At 52.4% G+C, this 16,548-nt stretch overlaps 1 protein-coding gene and 1 pseudogene across 2 annotated transcripts in view; both read right to left on the minus strand.

Annotated features, from left to right (window-relative positions):
- The window catches only part of LOC144279934 (26S proteasome non-ATPase regulatory subunit 4), a 70,364-nt gene that overhangs the window by 13,921 nt on the left and 39,895 nt on the right, over positions 1 to 16,548 (minus strand). Inside the window, exons 15-16 of one of the 2 annotated variants that reach the window (XM_077841639.1) lie at positions 10,148 to 10,179; positions 5,299 to 5,331 (exon numbers count right to left, since the gene is read on the minus strand). In XM_077841639.1, the coding sequence (XP_077697765.1) occupies positions 5,299 to 5,331; positions 10,148 to 10,179 (65 nt within the window). Of the gene's footprint in view, positions 1 to 1,445; positions 1,564 to 5,298; positions 5,332 to 10,147; positions 10,180 to 16,548 lie in introns of those variants that run through there. The other variant, XM_077841638.1, reaches the window with a different exon arrangement.
- On the minus strand, positions 4,862 to 5,081 carry LOC144279634 (small ribosomal subunit protein eS28 pseudogene; annotated as a pseudogene).

The raw sequence follows: 16,548 nt of genomic DNA on the forward strand, positions 1-16,548 counted from the left end.
CTGCTCCCAACCTGCCACTCATCTCCCACTCCCAGAAATCTCCCCAGCAGGGTCCTGCTCCATTTACCCCCTGCATGACTTTAACCCAGCCCTGCTCCAGACCCCCTTTCTGGCACCAGCCCTCCCCAACTCCCTCTCACCTCAGACTTTTCCCCACACTGAAATCTCCCCAGCCTGGGGCTATTCCACTCCCGCTTGCCCCGTCCTGCCTGATCCAAATCCAGCCCTCCCCTCTCCTAGTTCTCCCCAACCCCATCAAGTCAGCCCTGCTCCTCTTCCCCATCCCCTTAACCAGATTCTCACCCTGGTCCTGCCCCTACTTCCCCCACAGAGCCTCTCCAGCCTGATCCTGCTCCACATCCCGCACAACTCAACCCCAACCCCCCCTTGCCACCCCCCCATCCCTGCTCCTCTTCCCCACCCCACCTGGGCCTCACTCTCCCCTCAGCCTGGCCCTGGCCCTGCCTCAGAGTCCCCCCTGCCTAGGGATATTCCACTTCCCTCGCATAACCCTAATCCACCCCCACCTGCCCTCCTCCAACCTCCCAACTAGCCCTGCACCCCTCCCCCCAGGACCGTAAACATACGTGGCCCCTACTTAGTCCTGTCAGTCCCCCCCAGATTCTCTCCAGCCTGACCCAGTGCCACATACCCCATTGCTCAACCCTATCACCCACTCTGACAGCCCCCCCGGCCCCGCACTCAGTGCAGTTCTCCTCACCCCAAGCTGGCCCTGCCCGCAGGAGTCTCCCCACCTGGGGATATTTCACCCCCTCACCTGCCCACTGCTCTCCCCCATCCCCCCACAGCCAGCACTGAACCAGCCCCCAGCTCCACATCCCCCCCTCCGGTGCCGCTCTGCTCCACCCCGGGTGAGCCCCCCTGCCTGACCCTGCTCCCCCTCAACCCACCCCCCACTGCCCCACTCCAGCCCCAGAACCCCCCTGCCTGACCCTGCTCCCCCTCAGCCCCCCCACCCCAACAGCCTCCCCCAGCCCCACTCCACTCCCAGAGCCCCCCTGCCTGACCCTGCTCCCCCACCCAGACAGCCCCGCCCCGCTCCTCCCCCAGAGCCCGTCTGCCTGACCCTGCTCCCCCTCAGCCCCCCCATCCCAACAGCCCCCCCAGCCCCACTCCCCCCCCCAGCGAGCCCCCCCGCCTGACCCTGCTCCCCCTCCACCCAGATAGCCCCACTAACTCCCCTGTCCTGCTTCGGGCGAGCCCCCACGCCTGACCCCGCTCCCCCTCATCCTGCCCCCCGGCCGGGCCTAGACAGCGGAGCAGGAGCCGGCATGACTCAGGGAAACCCCGCGGGGGCCCGGTCCCCGCTCCCCGGGCCCTGGCCCGGCCTATCCTCGGCTCCTCCCCGGGGCCCCGGCCCGACCTCGCCCGCCTCGGTCCCCACCCCAGCAGCCCCCACCCCCTGCCCGGCCCCGGCTCCTCACCAGACCATAGTGCTCTCCAGCACCATCTTGCCTCCCTCTGAGACACCGGCCGGGCTAGGCCCCGCCAACAAGCCGCCCTCGCACTGGCCCAACCTCCAGCCAATCACCGGCGCCCATCTTAAAAGGTCGGCCGCAAGGGCCGCTGGGAGTTGTAGTTTCATCGCGCCTTCCCAAGGGGCTACAGGAGGACAACTTCGTCCCCGGCCGGAGGGGGAAGGGCTCGCGTTGGAGCTAGAACCCGCCCCCGCCTTGCAAGAAAAGTGCGTGCAGGCAAATCCTCTCAGGCAGGGGGATTAGTTGCGTTTTATTCCTCCAGCAGGAAAAGTTACTTGGCCCAGAGGAATGGGCTTTTGCCCTGGAGGACTTGCCAGGTTTTTCCAAACAAAATTGCTTTGGAAGTTTCTTGGCCCTGATGCAGAATTCACTTGCCGGCCCTTTGTTGTGATAATAATGGGGGGAAAGAGAAATGCGTGAAATACAAATAACGGGACTTACAGAGCGGGGAGGGAGGGCACTTGTACGTTGTAGGCCTGCGTGGAGCTTGCAGGCATTATTTTGAGAACGTTCTCTGGCCTGGGCTAGACAGGAGGTCAGACTAGATGGTCACAGTTGTCCCTTCTGGCCATTTAAAACTGGGCTTGCAGTAATGGACAAGCACTTTATTCCCAATTAAAGCTTTGTAGATGTGCCATTGCAACAACAATTCCTGGCGTGGCTGCCTGCCAACAAGTGAGCGATTTGGAATGTGTGTACCCACAAGTCAAGTACATGGAGGAGCGCAGCATCTGCTAATTGTTTGGGAGTAGCGCATGGATGGGTTAAGGACATAAGAACGGCCATACTGGGTCAGACCAATGGTCCATCTAGCCCAGCATCCTCTCTTCCAACAGTGGTCAAGGCCATGTGCTTCAGAGGAAATGAACAGAACAGGTAACAGAAGTGACCCATCCCCTGTTGCCCGTTCCCAGCTGCTGGCAATCAGAGGATAGGGACACTATCCCTGCCCATCCTGGCTATGAACTTATCTAGTTCTTTTTTCAATCCACTCCCAAATCCCCTGTCCTCGCTGCCTCTCCCATCAGCTGATTGATCTTGCTAGGTCTCCGAGATCCATCCTACCCATTCCCCCATCCCTGCCCATCCTAATAACCATTGATGGACCTATCCTCCATGAATTTTTCTAGTTCTTTTTTGAACCCTGTTATAGTTGTGGCATTTACAACATCCTCTGGTAAAGAGTTTCACAGGGCCCCTGCACATTTCCTTGATCAGTATCACATTTAGCTTCAATCCATCCCATCCCTGCCAGTTAAAATTACCCAGAGGATGGTAGCCTTGGTTTACTAGGCTTGTGGTAACTGAAAACTCCCACATGTTGCGCACATATAGATCTTACAGTGTAAGCAAAGATACCAAACTCTTTTGTTAATTGTTTTAAAAGCAGCTGGTGCAAGAGAGATGTCCTGACCGTATTTGGCCATTGGGGGTCACTGCATTACCAGCTCAAGAGGACCGAACAGGTACTTGTTTTTCTCTGGAAGAAACATTTTTAAAGGTGGACTTGAGGTTTAGATGGTGAAATTCAAACCTGGGACCATTACACATTTTGTTTAGGGAGTCCTTCTGCATGAGTGGCTTGTGATGATCTCTCTACCCCATGTTTAAAGTCAGCCCCAGTAACAAAACAATGAGCTTTGTTATTTTAACTTGCTTCATCCGTCTATAATAAGGGAGACAACGTGATCTAGTGGGTAGGGCACTGGATCAGGAGTCAGGAGATCTGGGTTCTTCCATTCCTGGCTGTGAGGATGGGTGAGTCACTTCCCCTCTGTTTCCTCTCCCATCCTTTGTCTGCCTTATCTATTTAGATTGCCTAAGCTCCTTAGGGCAGGGAATGGCTCTATGTGGCTAGGTCTACACTACAGAATTACTTCGGTATAACGACGTCACTCAGATCCACACCCCTGAGTGATGTAGTTATACCGCTCTAAGCGCTGATGTAGACAGTGCTAGGTGGACAGGAGATCTTCTCCCACTGACATAGCTACGGCCTCTGGCGGAGGTAGATTAATTCTGCCAACAGAAGAGCTCTCTCCCAGCAGCGTAGCTTGTCTTCACAAAAGCACTACACAACTGCATTGGACTGTGAGCTGTTCAGTGCAGAGAGAATGGGTTTCTCCAGCATGCAGCACAGTGAGGTCCTGACCCTGTTTGAGGCCTCTGGCGATTACAGCAATATAAAGTCCCCCTTCTGAGCCAGCTGGGTCACACACATGTCAGAAGCCCCTCCCCTGCCAATTTGGACGGCTATTGGTATATTCTGAAGGCACATGGGGGAGTGCAGAAGTACTTTGATTTCACCAGGTACCCCCTTCCCAGGACCAGCTCTCTAATGCATTGTAGAAGGAGCTGTTAATGACAAGGAGGTCATGCCAAAAAGGTGTGTACGGACAGTGACACGGAGAAGGCAAAATCCCTTTGAAAAACAGGGTTTTCCACCACAAGAGATGCCATGATTCAAACAGACCCCAGTTCTCGCCACTTGTCAGTAGGACATAGGCGGGGCTGCCCGCAACCCGGAAAGCAAGAGAGCCGGTCCAGTCAGGCCCCCGCCCGGTTCTCTTTAGCTAATAAGCTAGCCAGGGCTTCCCCTAACAGAGTTATGTGTACCACTGGGGGTACACGAGCTTGATACTCCAGTCACATCACAGAATATTTTTAAGGGGCCGGTATGTGAACCAAGGAAGGCTGGGAGCCGCTGTGCCAACCCCATAAAAAATAATAGCTCGAGGGGAAACGTGAGCCAAAGGGCCTGCATTCTGCTACCCTCAGCAGACAGCATAGCAAAGCAAGCACACAGCATATGAAAACATACCATGTTCTAGCTAGGCCAATTTGTTGTTCTGCAGAGTTCAGCTGATGTTTGACCTCTCTTTTTCTCCTTCCTTACAACTAACTTTGGGCCTTGTCTCTTTCATCGAAGGGTTGCAATATGCCCTTTACTGCAGAGTGGGGTGATTTTCCAAGGAAGGCACCGCTGTCTGTCTAGTTCTTAGCACAGAGCCCTGGGATTGCATTCTGTCACCAATCTGGCCACAGATTTTTGCACTGTGACCAAGAGCAGGTAACTTCAGCTCCCTGGGCGTCCATTTCTCCATCTGTAAAATAGGCTTATGCTCAAGAACCAGCGCTAGGCACTGTACAAACACCGAACAAAGTGTGACAGGGTCAGGCTAGATGGCTATAGGAGAGTAATTTTTTTTTTTTAAACTGGAAAAAAATCCTTTATTGTAGTCTCTGAAACACAACATTCCTCTTCACTAAATCAAGCGGAGTAGGTATGAACTGTCGCTTCTTCATTACAGGAAGTTGGAAATGGTAGTCACATCAGGCTTGTCAACCAGCTGCAGCATAGATCAGCGTAATTGCCTTGCTTCACGCTCAGACTCCAGCAGCATCAAAACATCCCCCTCACGGACAGGCCCCTTTACGTTTCGGATGATGGATCTACTGGTGTCGTCCATGAATTCAACATGAACCTGGGTGCACTGGCCCTGCGAGCCCGTCCGGCCCAGCACCTTGGTGACCCGGGCCAGTTTGATGGGCTGCGCGTGGCTTGTATCCATGGCGGCTTCTGTGGGTACGATAATTTTTTTTTTTTTGAAGCAAAAAAGGTATTTTTTTATTTGCATAACACACTTACAAACAAAACAACAGCATATGCAATGTGTAACACAGCAACCAATTGCAATTGTTTTCTCATTAGCTTCAGGGGAGGGAAGTGTTCAAGCTTGCCTGGGCCCAGAACAGGGGGCTTTCTCGACTCTTGTGGTCTTCCACCCTTCCGAATTACCTGGTGGTCCAGAGCGAGGGGGCCTCATCGACTCTCAAGGTCTGCCACCCCCTTGAGTTACCTGGCGCCACGCCCGAGTGTCACCAACAATTCCCTCCTCTGAAAGCACCCAACAAAAGGGGCAGGCTGTGGGGTGACAACCCGGGGGAGGGGAGAGACCCGTGCACCCACGTGTGAAAGGACCCCTCTAAGGTGATGGTGTCCGCAGCAGCAATGGCTGGGGCTGGGGTCCCTTACTCTCTTCCCCAATCAAAGGGTCAAAACAAAGGGAGCCGGACGGGGACACCGAGCATAGTGCCTCGGACAGCGCCCACTGCTCCTCAAAAGCATCAAGGGAGTCAGTGGACGCCGCCCAGAAGAACTCCGCCCAGATACACGAACGGACCGAGGATTGGAAAACGGCCCCACAGTCACAGGAAACTCCATCGGCCAACCTCCTCTCTGGTTTTATAGATGGCCATTTTAGCCAGGGCCAGGAGGAGGTTAACTAGGAGATCCCGCGACTTAGAAAGCTGGGTAGAAAGCTAGCTAGATTGTCGGGCTCAACGGGTAGTGATCAATGGCTCCATGTCTAATTGGCAGCCGGTATCAAGTGGAGTGCCCCAAGGGTCGGTCCTGGGGCCGGTTTTGTTCAATATCTTCATAAATGATCTGGAGGATGGTATGGATTGCACTCTCAGCAAATTTGCGGATGATACTAAACTGGGAGGAGTGGTAGATACGCTGGAGGGGAGGGATAGGATACAGAAGGACCTAGACAAATTGGAGGATTGGGCCAAAAGAAATCTGATGAGGTTCAATAAGGATAAGTGCAGGGTCCTGCACTTAGGACGGAAGAATCCAATGCACCGCTACAGACTAGGGACCGAATGGCTAGGCAGCAGTTCTGTGGAAAAGGACCTAGGGTGACAGTGGACAAGAAGCTGGATATGAGTCAGCAGTGTGCCCTTGTTGCCAAGAAGGCCAATGGCATTTTGGGATGTATAAGTAGGGGCATAGCGAGCAGATCGAGGGACGTGATCGTTCCCCTCTATTCGACATTGGTGAGGCCTCATCTGGAGTACTGTGTCCAGTTTTGGGCCCCACACTACAAGAAGGATGTGGATAAATTGGAGAGAGTCCAGCGAAGGGCAACAAAAATGATTAGGGGTCTAGAACACATGACTTATGAGGAGAGGCTGAGGGAACTGGGATTGTTTAGCCTGCAGAAGAGAAGAATGAGGGGGGATTTGATAGCTGCTTTCAACTACCTGAAAGGGGGTTCCAAAGAGGATGGCTCTAGACTGTTCTCAATGGTAGCAGATGACAGAACGAGGAGTAATGGTCTCAAGTTGCAGTGGGGGAGGTTTAGGTTGGATATTAGGAAAAACTTTTTCACTAAGAGGGTGGTGAAACACTGGAATGCGTTACCTAGGGAGGTGGTAGAATCTCCTTCCTTAGAAGTTTTTAAGGTCAGGCTTGACAAAGCCCTGGCTGGGATGATTTAACTGGGAATTGGTCCTGCTTCGAGCAGGGGGTTGGACTAGATGACCTCCTGAGGTCCCTTCCAACCCTGATATTCTATGATTCTATGACTTTGTGAGGCCACGGATGGGGAGTGCATAAATAAAAAGGTGAGGGGAAAAATGCAAACAAAAACGTAATAGAAGAATTGTGAGGAGCCGGAACAGGGGCGGCAGCCTGGTGCACTCCAAATATACGTGCGCCAGGGTTTCCCTCACACTGCAAAAGGGACAAGTATCTGGGATGGGGTTGAACCGCGCCAAGTATGTGCCCATGCTCACAGCTCCGTGAAGGAGCCGCCAACTGATGTCCCCGACGGGCCTCGGAACCAAGGTGGAAGATAGGCTGGCCCACTGGGGCTGCTCACCCTCCAAAGATGGCAGAAGGTCTCGCCACTTTATGTCAGGGTGGGACACTAGGGTGAGGGCGTGAAGGGTGTGGAGCACGAGCGTGTATAGATGTTTCCTTGGTGCGGTTTGGAAGCGTGTATAGATGTTTCCTTGGTGCGGTTTGGCAGTTCATGCAGCTGGCTTGCCATAAAGGGATGAGGGGGTTGATTGGGTCTATGGGGCAGGGGTCCAATTAAAAGGTCCAGCGGACCTGGGGTAGAGGGTGGGCGGGGTGGGGCGTGCCCTTGAGCAGGACCCGACTGAGGTAAGCTCTAGCAGCGGGCAGCAAAGCGGCCTTCACCTCCTGAAGTACGCGCTGGGGGGCTACGAGGTCTGGAGAGCCCCATGCGCCGAGCGAGCGTCAGGGGATCCAGCCAGTCTCCCCGGTCGTAGTCCAGGAGGTTTCCGACTCTTGTGACTTTTGCCAGGAAGTCCGTGACCCATCCTGTAGGTGAGTAATTGTTCACGGAAGACGCAGACCCGCCAGTAGGCTGTGGCATCCTGCTTCCCCGTCCCTTTACCTTCCCCCATGAGGGCCCTTCTGGCCCAGAGGATTTGAGAAAAGTCCCTGGAGAGCAAGTTGTACCTTGTTGCGGGAGCCACGGACATCCTCTAAAAACTTCTGCAGCTCTCCTCGCAGCTCATGGGGGCGTGGGGTTACGGTTTACCAGTTGTTCCCCGGTGGGGCCTTTGGTGCAGCCCCGTGGTCCACTAAAACGGACAAGCAGGGTGCGGACCCCCAACGGGGTGCCTGATGGGCTGGAGCTTCTAGGCCTGCCTCAAGCTCTGGGGCAATAGGGGGCGGTGGAAGGAAAATAGCAGCTCCTAATGGGTCAGGGCAGGAGAACACAAAGGCTGCTCCCTGGGGGTCATCAGTTGGGAAAGAAAAGGAGACAGCCCCGGGGGCGGCGATAACATCGCAGGAGGTAGACTGGATAGGGGTAGGGGTAGGGGCACAGGCGAGGTTCTGGGTTTCGGGAGGCAAGCAGCTGGATGGTGGTGCCTCCCGATCAGGCTCAAGGGTTAAGGGGTGGGGAGGGAGCTCTCAGTGATACCGGGCATGTGCTCTGTGGTGGATTTAGCAGCCACAGCATCAGGAGGTGGATTATCTTCTGTAGGGCCCCTGCCCGGGAAGGAAGTCAATTGCTCCGCACCAATGGGGGGTGCCCCGGCGACTCGTGCCATGGCCACGTGGCGCTGGCTGTCACCTGAGCAAGCTCAGTGGTCGTCAGCGGGGTGCCATCAGTGGCCGGGTCGATGGAGGAGTCCAAGGGCTCCTCGGAGGTGGGAGCGGAAGCAGCAGTTAAGGGGAGGGAGTATGGGGAAAAGAGGGGTGGAGTAAGGTTGCCCAGATCGAGATTTGCTGGCAAAAGGTCGTCCTCCCCCTGGGCGACCGGGGTCGGATCTAGGGCATCAATCTCCTTGAACATGGAGGAGAGGACACTTTCCGCTGCCCCAGGATTCTCCCCACCGGCACCCGCCACGACGGTTGTCTCGGGGTTCCCGGGGGCTTCGGGTAGTGTCAGGACAGAAGGGGCTTCCTCGAGGGTCCGTGGAGGGTAGACACTACCCTCTGGTGCTGCCACGTCTTTCCCGGCTGACACCGGTGGATGGGATGCACTCGTGGGCAAAGCGGAAGGTTTGGCATCGGTGCCCCCCTTCCTGGTCTTCCGGGGGGCCTCCGCCTCGGGTAGATGAGGCAGAGCTCGAGCCTTCCGCTTGCCTCGCTTCCTCTGGACTAGGGCCCAGCCCTCCATAGCATCATCTGGGGGCTGGTTAGCAGGGGTCGTGTCAGGGGGTAAAGGCGATGGCTCAGGGACTTGGGGGGGAGTGGTGGGGCAGCATAAGGGAGGGAGGATTCCCCTTGGGGTGGGCTCTCTCCCATGCCTGGTGGTATCTCTGCCACACCCTCCTCCATAGGCCCCGCCAGATTGTCAGCAGCGAGGGCGGGGCTCTCCCGCTCGTCTGGGCATTGTAGGGGAGGTGCCCCTTGGGCCTGAGCAGGAGAAGTGGTGGTCCAAAGAGGAGGGGGGTAGGTTCAGGTACCGGGTGGCCAGGGGCGTCGGCAATGACAGGGCCGATGTCCTGCCGGGTCTCGGGGATCCCAGGTGCCCCTCCTTGCCTGGCTAAGGGGCAGTCCCTCCGGACATGCCCCGACACCCGGCAGAGGTAGCACCGGGCCTCCCCCGTGGAAAAGTACACCCGGTAACGGGTCCCCTGGTGGGGGACTAGGAAGGACCCCTCGAGCGCCTCTCCATCACGTGCCGCTGACGGCAGTAAAAGTTGCACATGCCCGCGGAAGGAAAAAATGTGACGGAGGGTGGGGTCCTTGCAGCCCAACTGGAGAAGACTGATGACAGAAACAAGTTTCCCCAGGGTGGAAAGGGCTGGTAGCAAGGCAGCATTGGGGAGAAAAGGAGGGACAGAGGTCAGGACCCCGGTGACCTCCATTGCCGATGCCCCAGCGGGGGCGGTGGCAGGTGATTAACAGGAGTTGGGGTCAGGTAGAAAGGGACAAGCTGTGGGGTGGACAATTCAGGGACGGGGGGGGCACATGAACCACCGTACACTTGTCCAGAGAGTCCTGTTTGGTTGGCTGGTGCTTCTGGCCCATGCCAGGCAGATGTTAGACAGCCAGCAAAGATGGTGGAGTGGGGGGGTGAAGATTGTAGTGTGGGGGTTGGGAGGACACAGATGGATCAGGGGGCGGCTCCGTGCCACACCCCCTGTGTCCCTACAAACACAGTTAAAACACAGTCAAGGCCTCCCCCCACACGAGAGCACAGTTCGAAAGTTACTCAGTCTTAGGCCCCCTCCACGGCGATTTGTAGATTCCCCAGGCGGTGTTCCTCCGGTGGACGGCTTTTTCTCTGTCTGTTCCGGGCTTTCTTTTTTGCATTCCAGAAATGACGGAGCAAGTGATAAGAGTCCTCTCAACCGGTGATGGGTCCGCAGACAAACAGCAAGTGGCTGGGTCTGGGTCCGGGGCCTAGATCCTTCCACTCCCTCGCTCTGGGGAAGCGGGCCGGCCGGCCCCCCCCCTCAGGCGGGGGGTTTTCAGCTGGAGCGGCAGCAGCGTCCGAGGGCGGGCAGGGGGGGCTAACAGCTGGCCAGCAGCCAGCCAGCACTCTAGCAACACCAGAGAAAGAAAAAAAAACAACAAAAAGAAAAGAAAGGGGGGAGAGCATCTGGCCTGGTCGGGGTGGGGGGAAGCCAAAAGCAGGGGCAAAAAGCAAGGAAAGCCTAGGCCAGAGGGCGGCAGCAGCAGGAGAGCAGGCTAAGTAGGTCCCTTTTCCCTGGGTAAGGTAACAGGGAAGGTTCCAGAACAATCAGGAACCTTCTGGAGACAATTAAGACAGGCTGATTAGAACACCGCAGCCCATCAAGAAGCTGCTAGAATCAATTAAGGCAAGCTAATCAGGGTACCTGCGTTTTAAAAAGGAGCTCACTTCAGTTTGTGGTGTGTGTGTGGGGAGCTGGGAGTGAGAATGCGGACTGTTGGAGGACTGAGGTGTACAAGCATTATCAGACACCAGGAGGAAGGTCCTATGGTGAGGATAAAGAAGGTGTTGGGAGGAGGCCCTGGGGAAGTAGCCCAGGGAGTTGTAGCTGTCGCAAAGCTGTTCCAGGAGGCACTCTAGACAGCTGCATTCCACAGGGCCCTGGGCTGGAACCCAGAGTAGAGGACGGGCCCAGGTTCCCCCCAAATCCTCCCAACTCCTGGTCAGACACAGGAGGAGTCGACCTGGACTGTGAATTCAGAAAAACGGCCAAGCTGAGGGCTGCCGTGAAGCTACAAGATGAGCAAATCCACCAATAAGCGCAAGACCCACCAAGGTAGAGCAGGAATTTTGTCACAAAAAGACAATCCCTACCCCCAAAAGCTTCCAATCTAGGCATAAGACAAGAGACAACAGCTGGATACAGACAGCTGGAGGATTGCGAGAAAAAAGTGAGGCCATATGGTCAGCAAAACTGACTTTGCACACCAACAGCCTAACTGTTGTCAATATTTTTGTAGGCCTTACAGCAAAGGAGAGTTTAAAGGAGGATTACAAATATAAGAACGGCCATACTGGGCCAGACCAATGATCCATCTACCCCAATATCGTGTCTTCTTACAGCGGCTGGTGCCAGATGTTTCAGTGAGAATGAACAGAACAGGGCAATTCTTGAGTGATCCATCCCGTTGTCCAGTCCCATCTTCTGGCAGTTGGAGGTTTAGGGACACCCAGAGTGTGGGGTTGCATCCCTGACCCGCTTGGCTAATAGCCCTTGATGGACCTCTCCTCCAGGAACTATTCTAATTTGTGTTATAACCAAGTTATAATTTTGGCCTTCGCACTATCCCCTGGCAACAAGTTCCCCAGGTTGACAGTGTGTTGGGTGAAGAAGTTCTTCTTCTGTTTGTTTTCAATCTGCTGCCTGTTAATTTCATTGGGTGACCCCAGGTTTGCGTGTTCTGTGAAGGGGTAACTAACACATCCTTATTCCCGTTCTCCACACCAGTCATGAATGCATAGACCTCTATCCTCTCCCCCCTCAGTTGTCTCTTTAAAAAGCTGAACCGTCCCTGTCTTTCTTAATCTCTCCTCGTATGGAAGCTTGTCCACCCCCCTAGTCATTTTGTTGCCCTTCTCTGCACCTTTTCCAGTTCACATCGATCTTTGTGCCAGAGGAGAACACTGTAGCTTTGCAACAGTTTACAGGGCGCTTGTCCCAGGCATGAGGGGCCGAAGGGGAGAAAGCACAAAGGTGTTTGAAAATGTAAGAAGTGGGTGACAGAGACTATCATGGGCCGATTGAAAGGTCGACTCCCACCTCCGATACCAAATGAGACATGACAGGGACAGTGGGGATAGGCTGTGAAGGGCCTTGACCTTAAGCAACCTACGTCTTGGTGGGATGTATAAACAGGGAAATCTCGAGTAGAAGCAGGGAGATTATTTTACTCCTGTATTTGGCACTGCTGCTGGAATCCTGTGTCCAGTTCTGGTGCCCACAATTCACAAGAAGGATGTTGAAAAATTGGAGAGGGCCAGGAGCATGAATAAAGAATTAGAAAACATACGTTATAGTAAGAGACTCAAAGACTTTCTATTTAAGCTTAAAGAGAAGGTGAAGGGAAGACTTGATTACAGCCTATAATTATATAGGGAACAATATTTAATAATGGGCTCTTCAGTCTAGCAGAGAAAGGTCGAACACAATCTAATGGCTGGAAGTAGAAGTTAGGCAATTTCAGACTGGAAATAAGGTGTAAATTTAAAACAAAGTAGTTAACCATTAGAACAATTTACCAATGGTCATAATGGATTCTCCATCACTGAATTTTTAAATAAAGATTGGATATTTTTCTAAAAGACCTGCTCTTGGAATTACTTGGGTCAGGTCTCTGGCCTGTGTTAGACAGAAGGTCAGACTAGACGACCACAGTGGTCTCTTTTGGTCTTGTAATCCATGCAATTGCTCTGGTTTCAGAGCCTGCAGACAAACAATAGTTTTGAGAGGTGCGAACTACTTAATCATGTAAATGGGTTGTTGATTCTGAAACCTAATGACAACTGTGTGCAAATACTACCAACTGTATGGATTAGAGCATGAGTTCCATGTCACATGAAAGACACAGGAAGAAACTGTCTCACTCCACTCAGCACTGGTGTGGCTTACGCTGGAGTAACACATCCCGTATGGGACACCTTGCTTTAAGAAACATGTGGACTAAATGGAGAGAGTCCAGAGGAGAGCAACAAAAATGCTCAAAAGTTTAGCAAACCTGACCTATGAAGATTGGGCACGTTTAGTCTGGGGACCTGTAACAGTCCTCAAACATGTTAAGGACTGTTATAAGGATCAACTGTTCTCCATGTCTGCTGTAGTCATTTAGATGGAATACAGGGGCCCAAAGAGTCCAAGGTGTTAACATGATTCTGTTACTGTCCAACAGTGTAAAACAAGGTTCGGGGTTTGGTACTCAGATCTCAGCCTGCTTATACTATGGTGCAAACACCATTCAAAATCACTAACTGCACTAACTTTAAGAAAAATGCAAAGCTTTAAGTAAGGCTTTCATTTTAACACCCCTCCCTCTTTCCTTTGAGCTGGAGTTTTTAAAAGGACCCTCCCCCCACCTCAGCTGACAGTCTTCTAGATGGCATTAAAGATGGCCAGAACTGTCCTTTTGGGGAAAAGAGACACTAATTGAAATGGACTGGAGCTGGCGTTGTTGTTGGTGTTATTCAAGTCCAATCCTGCTTTCCAGAAAACCAAACAAGACGAGCACACTCAAGGTGAAAGGAAAGAACAGCAAAAGAGAGACAATGCAGCTGGCTCTTCGGTGGAGCCTTGCTGCAGAACAAACACAAGACCACACAATGTGCCTATCAGTCACTCTGAGACCTGGCAAATTTGTGCCAGCAGTAGGCATTTTAGAGCATTGCACTTTGCATATTTTGCAACAGTAGTGTAAGCTGTCCTTGCAATCACAGGCTCTTGGTCATCTAAGCCAGCCTCTTCTTAGACAGAAGGAAAAAGGGGACAGAGGCAGGGAAGAGAGGAAATAAGGTAGGGAAGGGAAAAGACATATTGGGAGAAAGACAAAGTCTCACAACCCAGGTGCTGTTTGGGATTTAGTTGGAGCTGGCAGAGGTGGTGGTCCCTCTCCCTGGTCTGGTGTTGGATCATATTAAAGAAGTTCTGTATTAAAATCACAAATGAGTTTGATTTCCCCATAGTTTAAATTCCAGGGTATTACTAATTAAGAGGTCTCTTAGTTTTTGGTACTGTTTCTCTCCCTCTATGTGTGAAACTTGCAAGCTGCTAATTGTGTTAGTACATTCTAAGACAGTCTGTTCTCAAAGCCATTCTTTGTAACCACAACTACTCTCACAGAGAGAGACTCAAAGCAATACTCTGTAACAACAGAAACAGCACCCAGAGACTCCCCGCCCTTTTGTTGTATTCATCTCGCTTTGTTAACAATTGTGATTAAAATAGAGATAGAGGATGTATGTGGATGGATGCTTGGTGTGGATAATAACTGAATGATCAGGGAGGTGCCAGCCTAAGAGTCCAGTGTCCATCGGCTGAAGAAGGCATCAAGTGGAAATAACCAGAGGACCCCCGGAGGGCAGACTGGAATCCACCCAACAGCCTCAAGAATGGGAGAACCAAAGAACAAGATAACATCATCTGGCAGCACGGAGCCATCAGGAACGTGCCATCTGCTGATTGATTCAGCAACAGCATGATGAAGCAATTCCCATAGACTGGCATAGGAAGAAATTCCTATAAAAATGGACTCTAGAAAGTGAGAACTTTGGGGTCTGATTCTGCAAACCAACTTCCAAGAGCATCAAATGTGCATCTGACAAGGCCCTGCTCCCTCCTCGTGTCCAGGCCACCTGGCCAGTGGCTTGGCATGAGCAACTCTAAGGCTGGTAACTATGATAACAACCTTGCAGAACCTGTGTGTGTGTGTGTATGTATGCATGAATGTGTGAATAAATATGAGATTGAATGGAATGTTATAGCTATAACTAACTGCTTACTATGATTCTTTCTGTATTCACAATAAATGTGGTATTTTGCCTTTTCCCCTTTAATAAGATCCTGCTGGTTTTTATTTTATTGGTATAACATTTGCCCAGTCAAGACGTCTCTCAGGATTAAGACGAAGAAGGTTCAAGGTCCCGGGAAATAATGGGGTGGCAGCTGCAATGGTGAAACCCATTCCTTTCCCTTCTCTTATCTTTTAGACTGTGTTTGCATCCCCTCCTTTCAGTAGCCAGCTTCCCCCCTCTTGTCTATTGAGGACCCCCAAGGAGGAATGATGGGTGGAATAGCTCCCCCCCCCGCATTTTGTCCACCAATTATGCTTAATTTCTGACACCAATTTGAGTTAACTGATTTTCAGTCCCACACTTCTCTCATTTACTCGGCATGATCTTAACAGAGTCCTTGAATTGGATCAGGAGGACTTGGGGTTTGGACTAATTCAGTCCATCTCCATTTTTATCTTCTCCCATCAACACTTGTAATAGGTTATCATGACACTTTTATGAACCTTCACTCGCTTTTCACAGTTGAGCTGACAATTAGGATAAATTTATAGGCCTAATCATCACAACACATCCACTATAGGTAGGACAAATAGTAATAGGCTTAATCTGCAGGAAGAGAGATTTAGGTTAGAGAGTAGGAAAAACTTTTTAACTGTAGGGGTAGTTATGTTCTAAACTAGGCTTTCAAGGGAGGTCATGGGACCTTTGTCATTGGAGGTTTTTAAGAACAGGTTGGACAAACCCCTGTCAGGGATGGTCTAGGTTTATTGGTCCTGATGCAGGGCAGGGGACTGGACTTGACTTCTTGAGGTCCAGTAGTAACCCGGAGGAGGAGGAGGAGAAGATAGAGAAGAGAGGTAGGAAAGAATGCAGGGAAACAAACAGGGTCAGAACTGAAGCAGACTGGTTGATGGGCATATGGGCCCTGTCCACTACTCCAGGGACAGGTTCCCCTAGTGGCCACAAGGAAAGTGGCATAGTCTTGGAGGTGAAGCAGAAGACCGTCTGAGACGGCAGATAGTTTGTCCAGGGAGAGTTTGATACTCTGGCAGGGCAGGGCTACAGTGACCTGGCCAGAGGGCCGTCACAAAAACGGAGCACTCCACGGCCAGAGTGTCTACAGGGCGAACAACCAAATGAGGAGGCACCAGCCTGGCAGAGAGCTGATCCCCAGACCTAGATGCAAGGAGCCGCCGCACTGGTGAGTGAACCCTGTCACAAGGACAAAATTAAGCGTTCAGTAGGACACCTCTCAGGCCAAGTCTAGGCTACAAGCACCACAGCAGCACAGCTGCAGCACTGTCGCTGTAGTGTGGACACTTCCTCCACTGATGGAAGGAGTTTTATCCATCTCGCTGAGATGCGGTTAGCTAGGTCAGCGGAAGAATTATTGTTGACCTAGCTGCATCTACACTGGGGTTAGGTCAACTTAAGCGTGGCGCTTGGGGTGCAAAATTCTTCACAGCCCAGAGCAACTGTTAGGTTTATTTAACTTTTCAACTGTAGACCAGGCCTAAATAGAAGCAGTGAACAGAGCGTTAGCTAGAGCCACTGCAGACAGCTCGCTCCAAGCCAACAGGTCTCAATAATTCTCCTTTTAACAAGCACAGCTCAGAACTCAACACTTCAACAGCAGTTCCCTGAACTTAGTCCTTACCAGCTCTCCTTGTCTCGCACATCTACCGTCTCCATTGCTGCATGCTGGGAGACGGCTGTATGAATGTTATGAAATGGATGAAGTATAGTTTCAAGTCCCCCCAAGCCACCCCTCACCACCAAGAGAAATAAATAAAATA

The sequence above is a fragment of the Eretmochelys imbricata genome, chromosome 24 (genome assembly GCF_965152235.1).
Source record: "Eretmochelys imbricata isolate rEreImb1 chromosome 24, rEreImb1.hap1, whole genome shotgun sequence".
NCBI classification, from domain to species: Eukaryota; Metazoa; Chordata; order Testudines; family Cheloniidae; genus Eretmochelys; species Eretmochelys imbricata.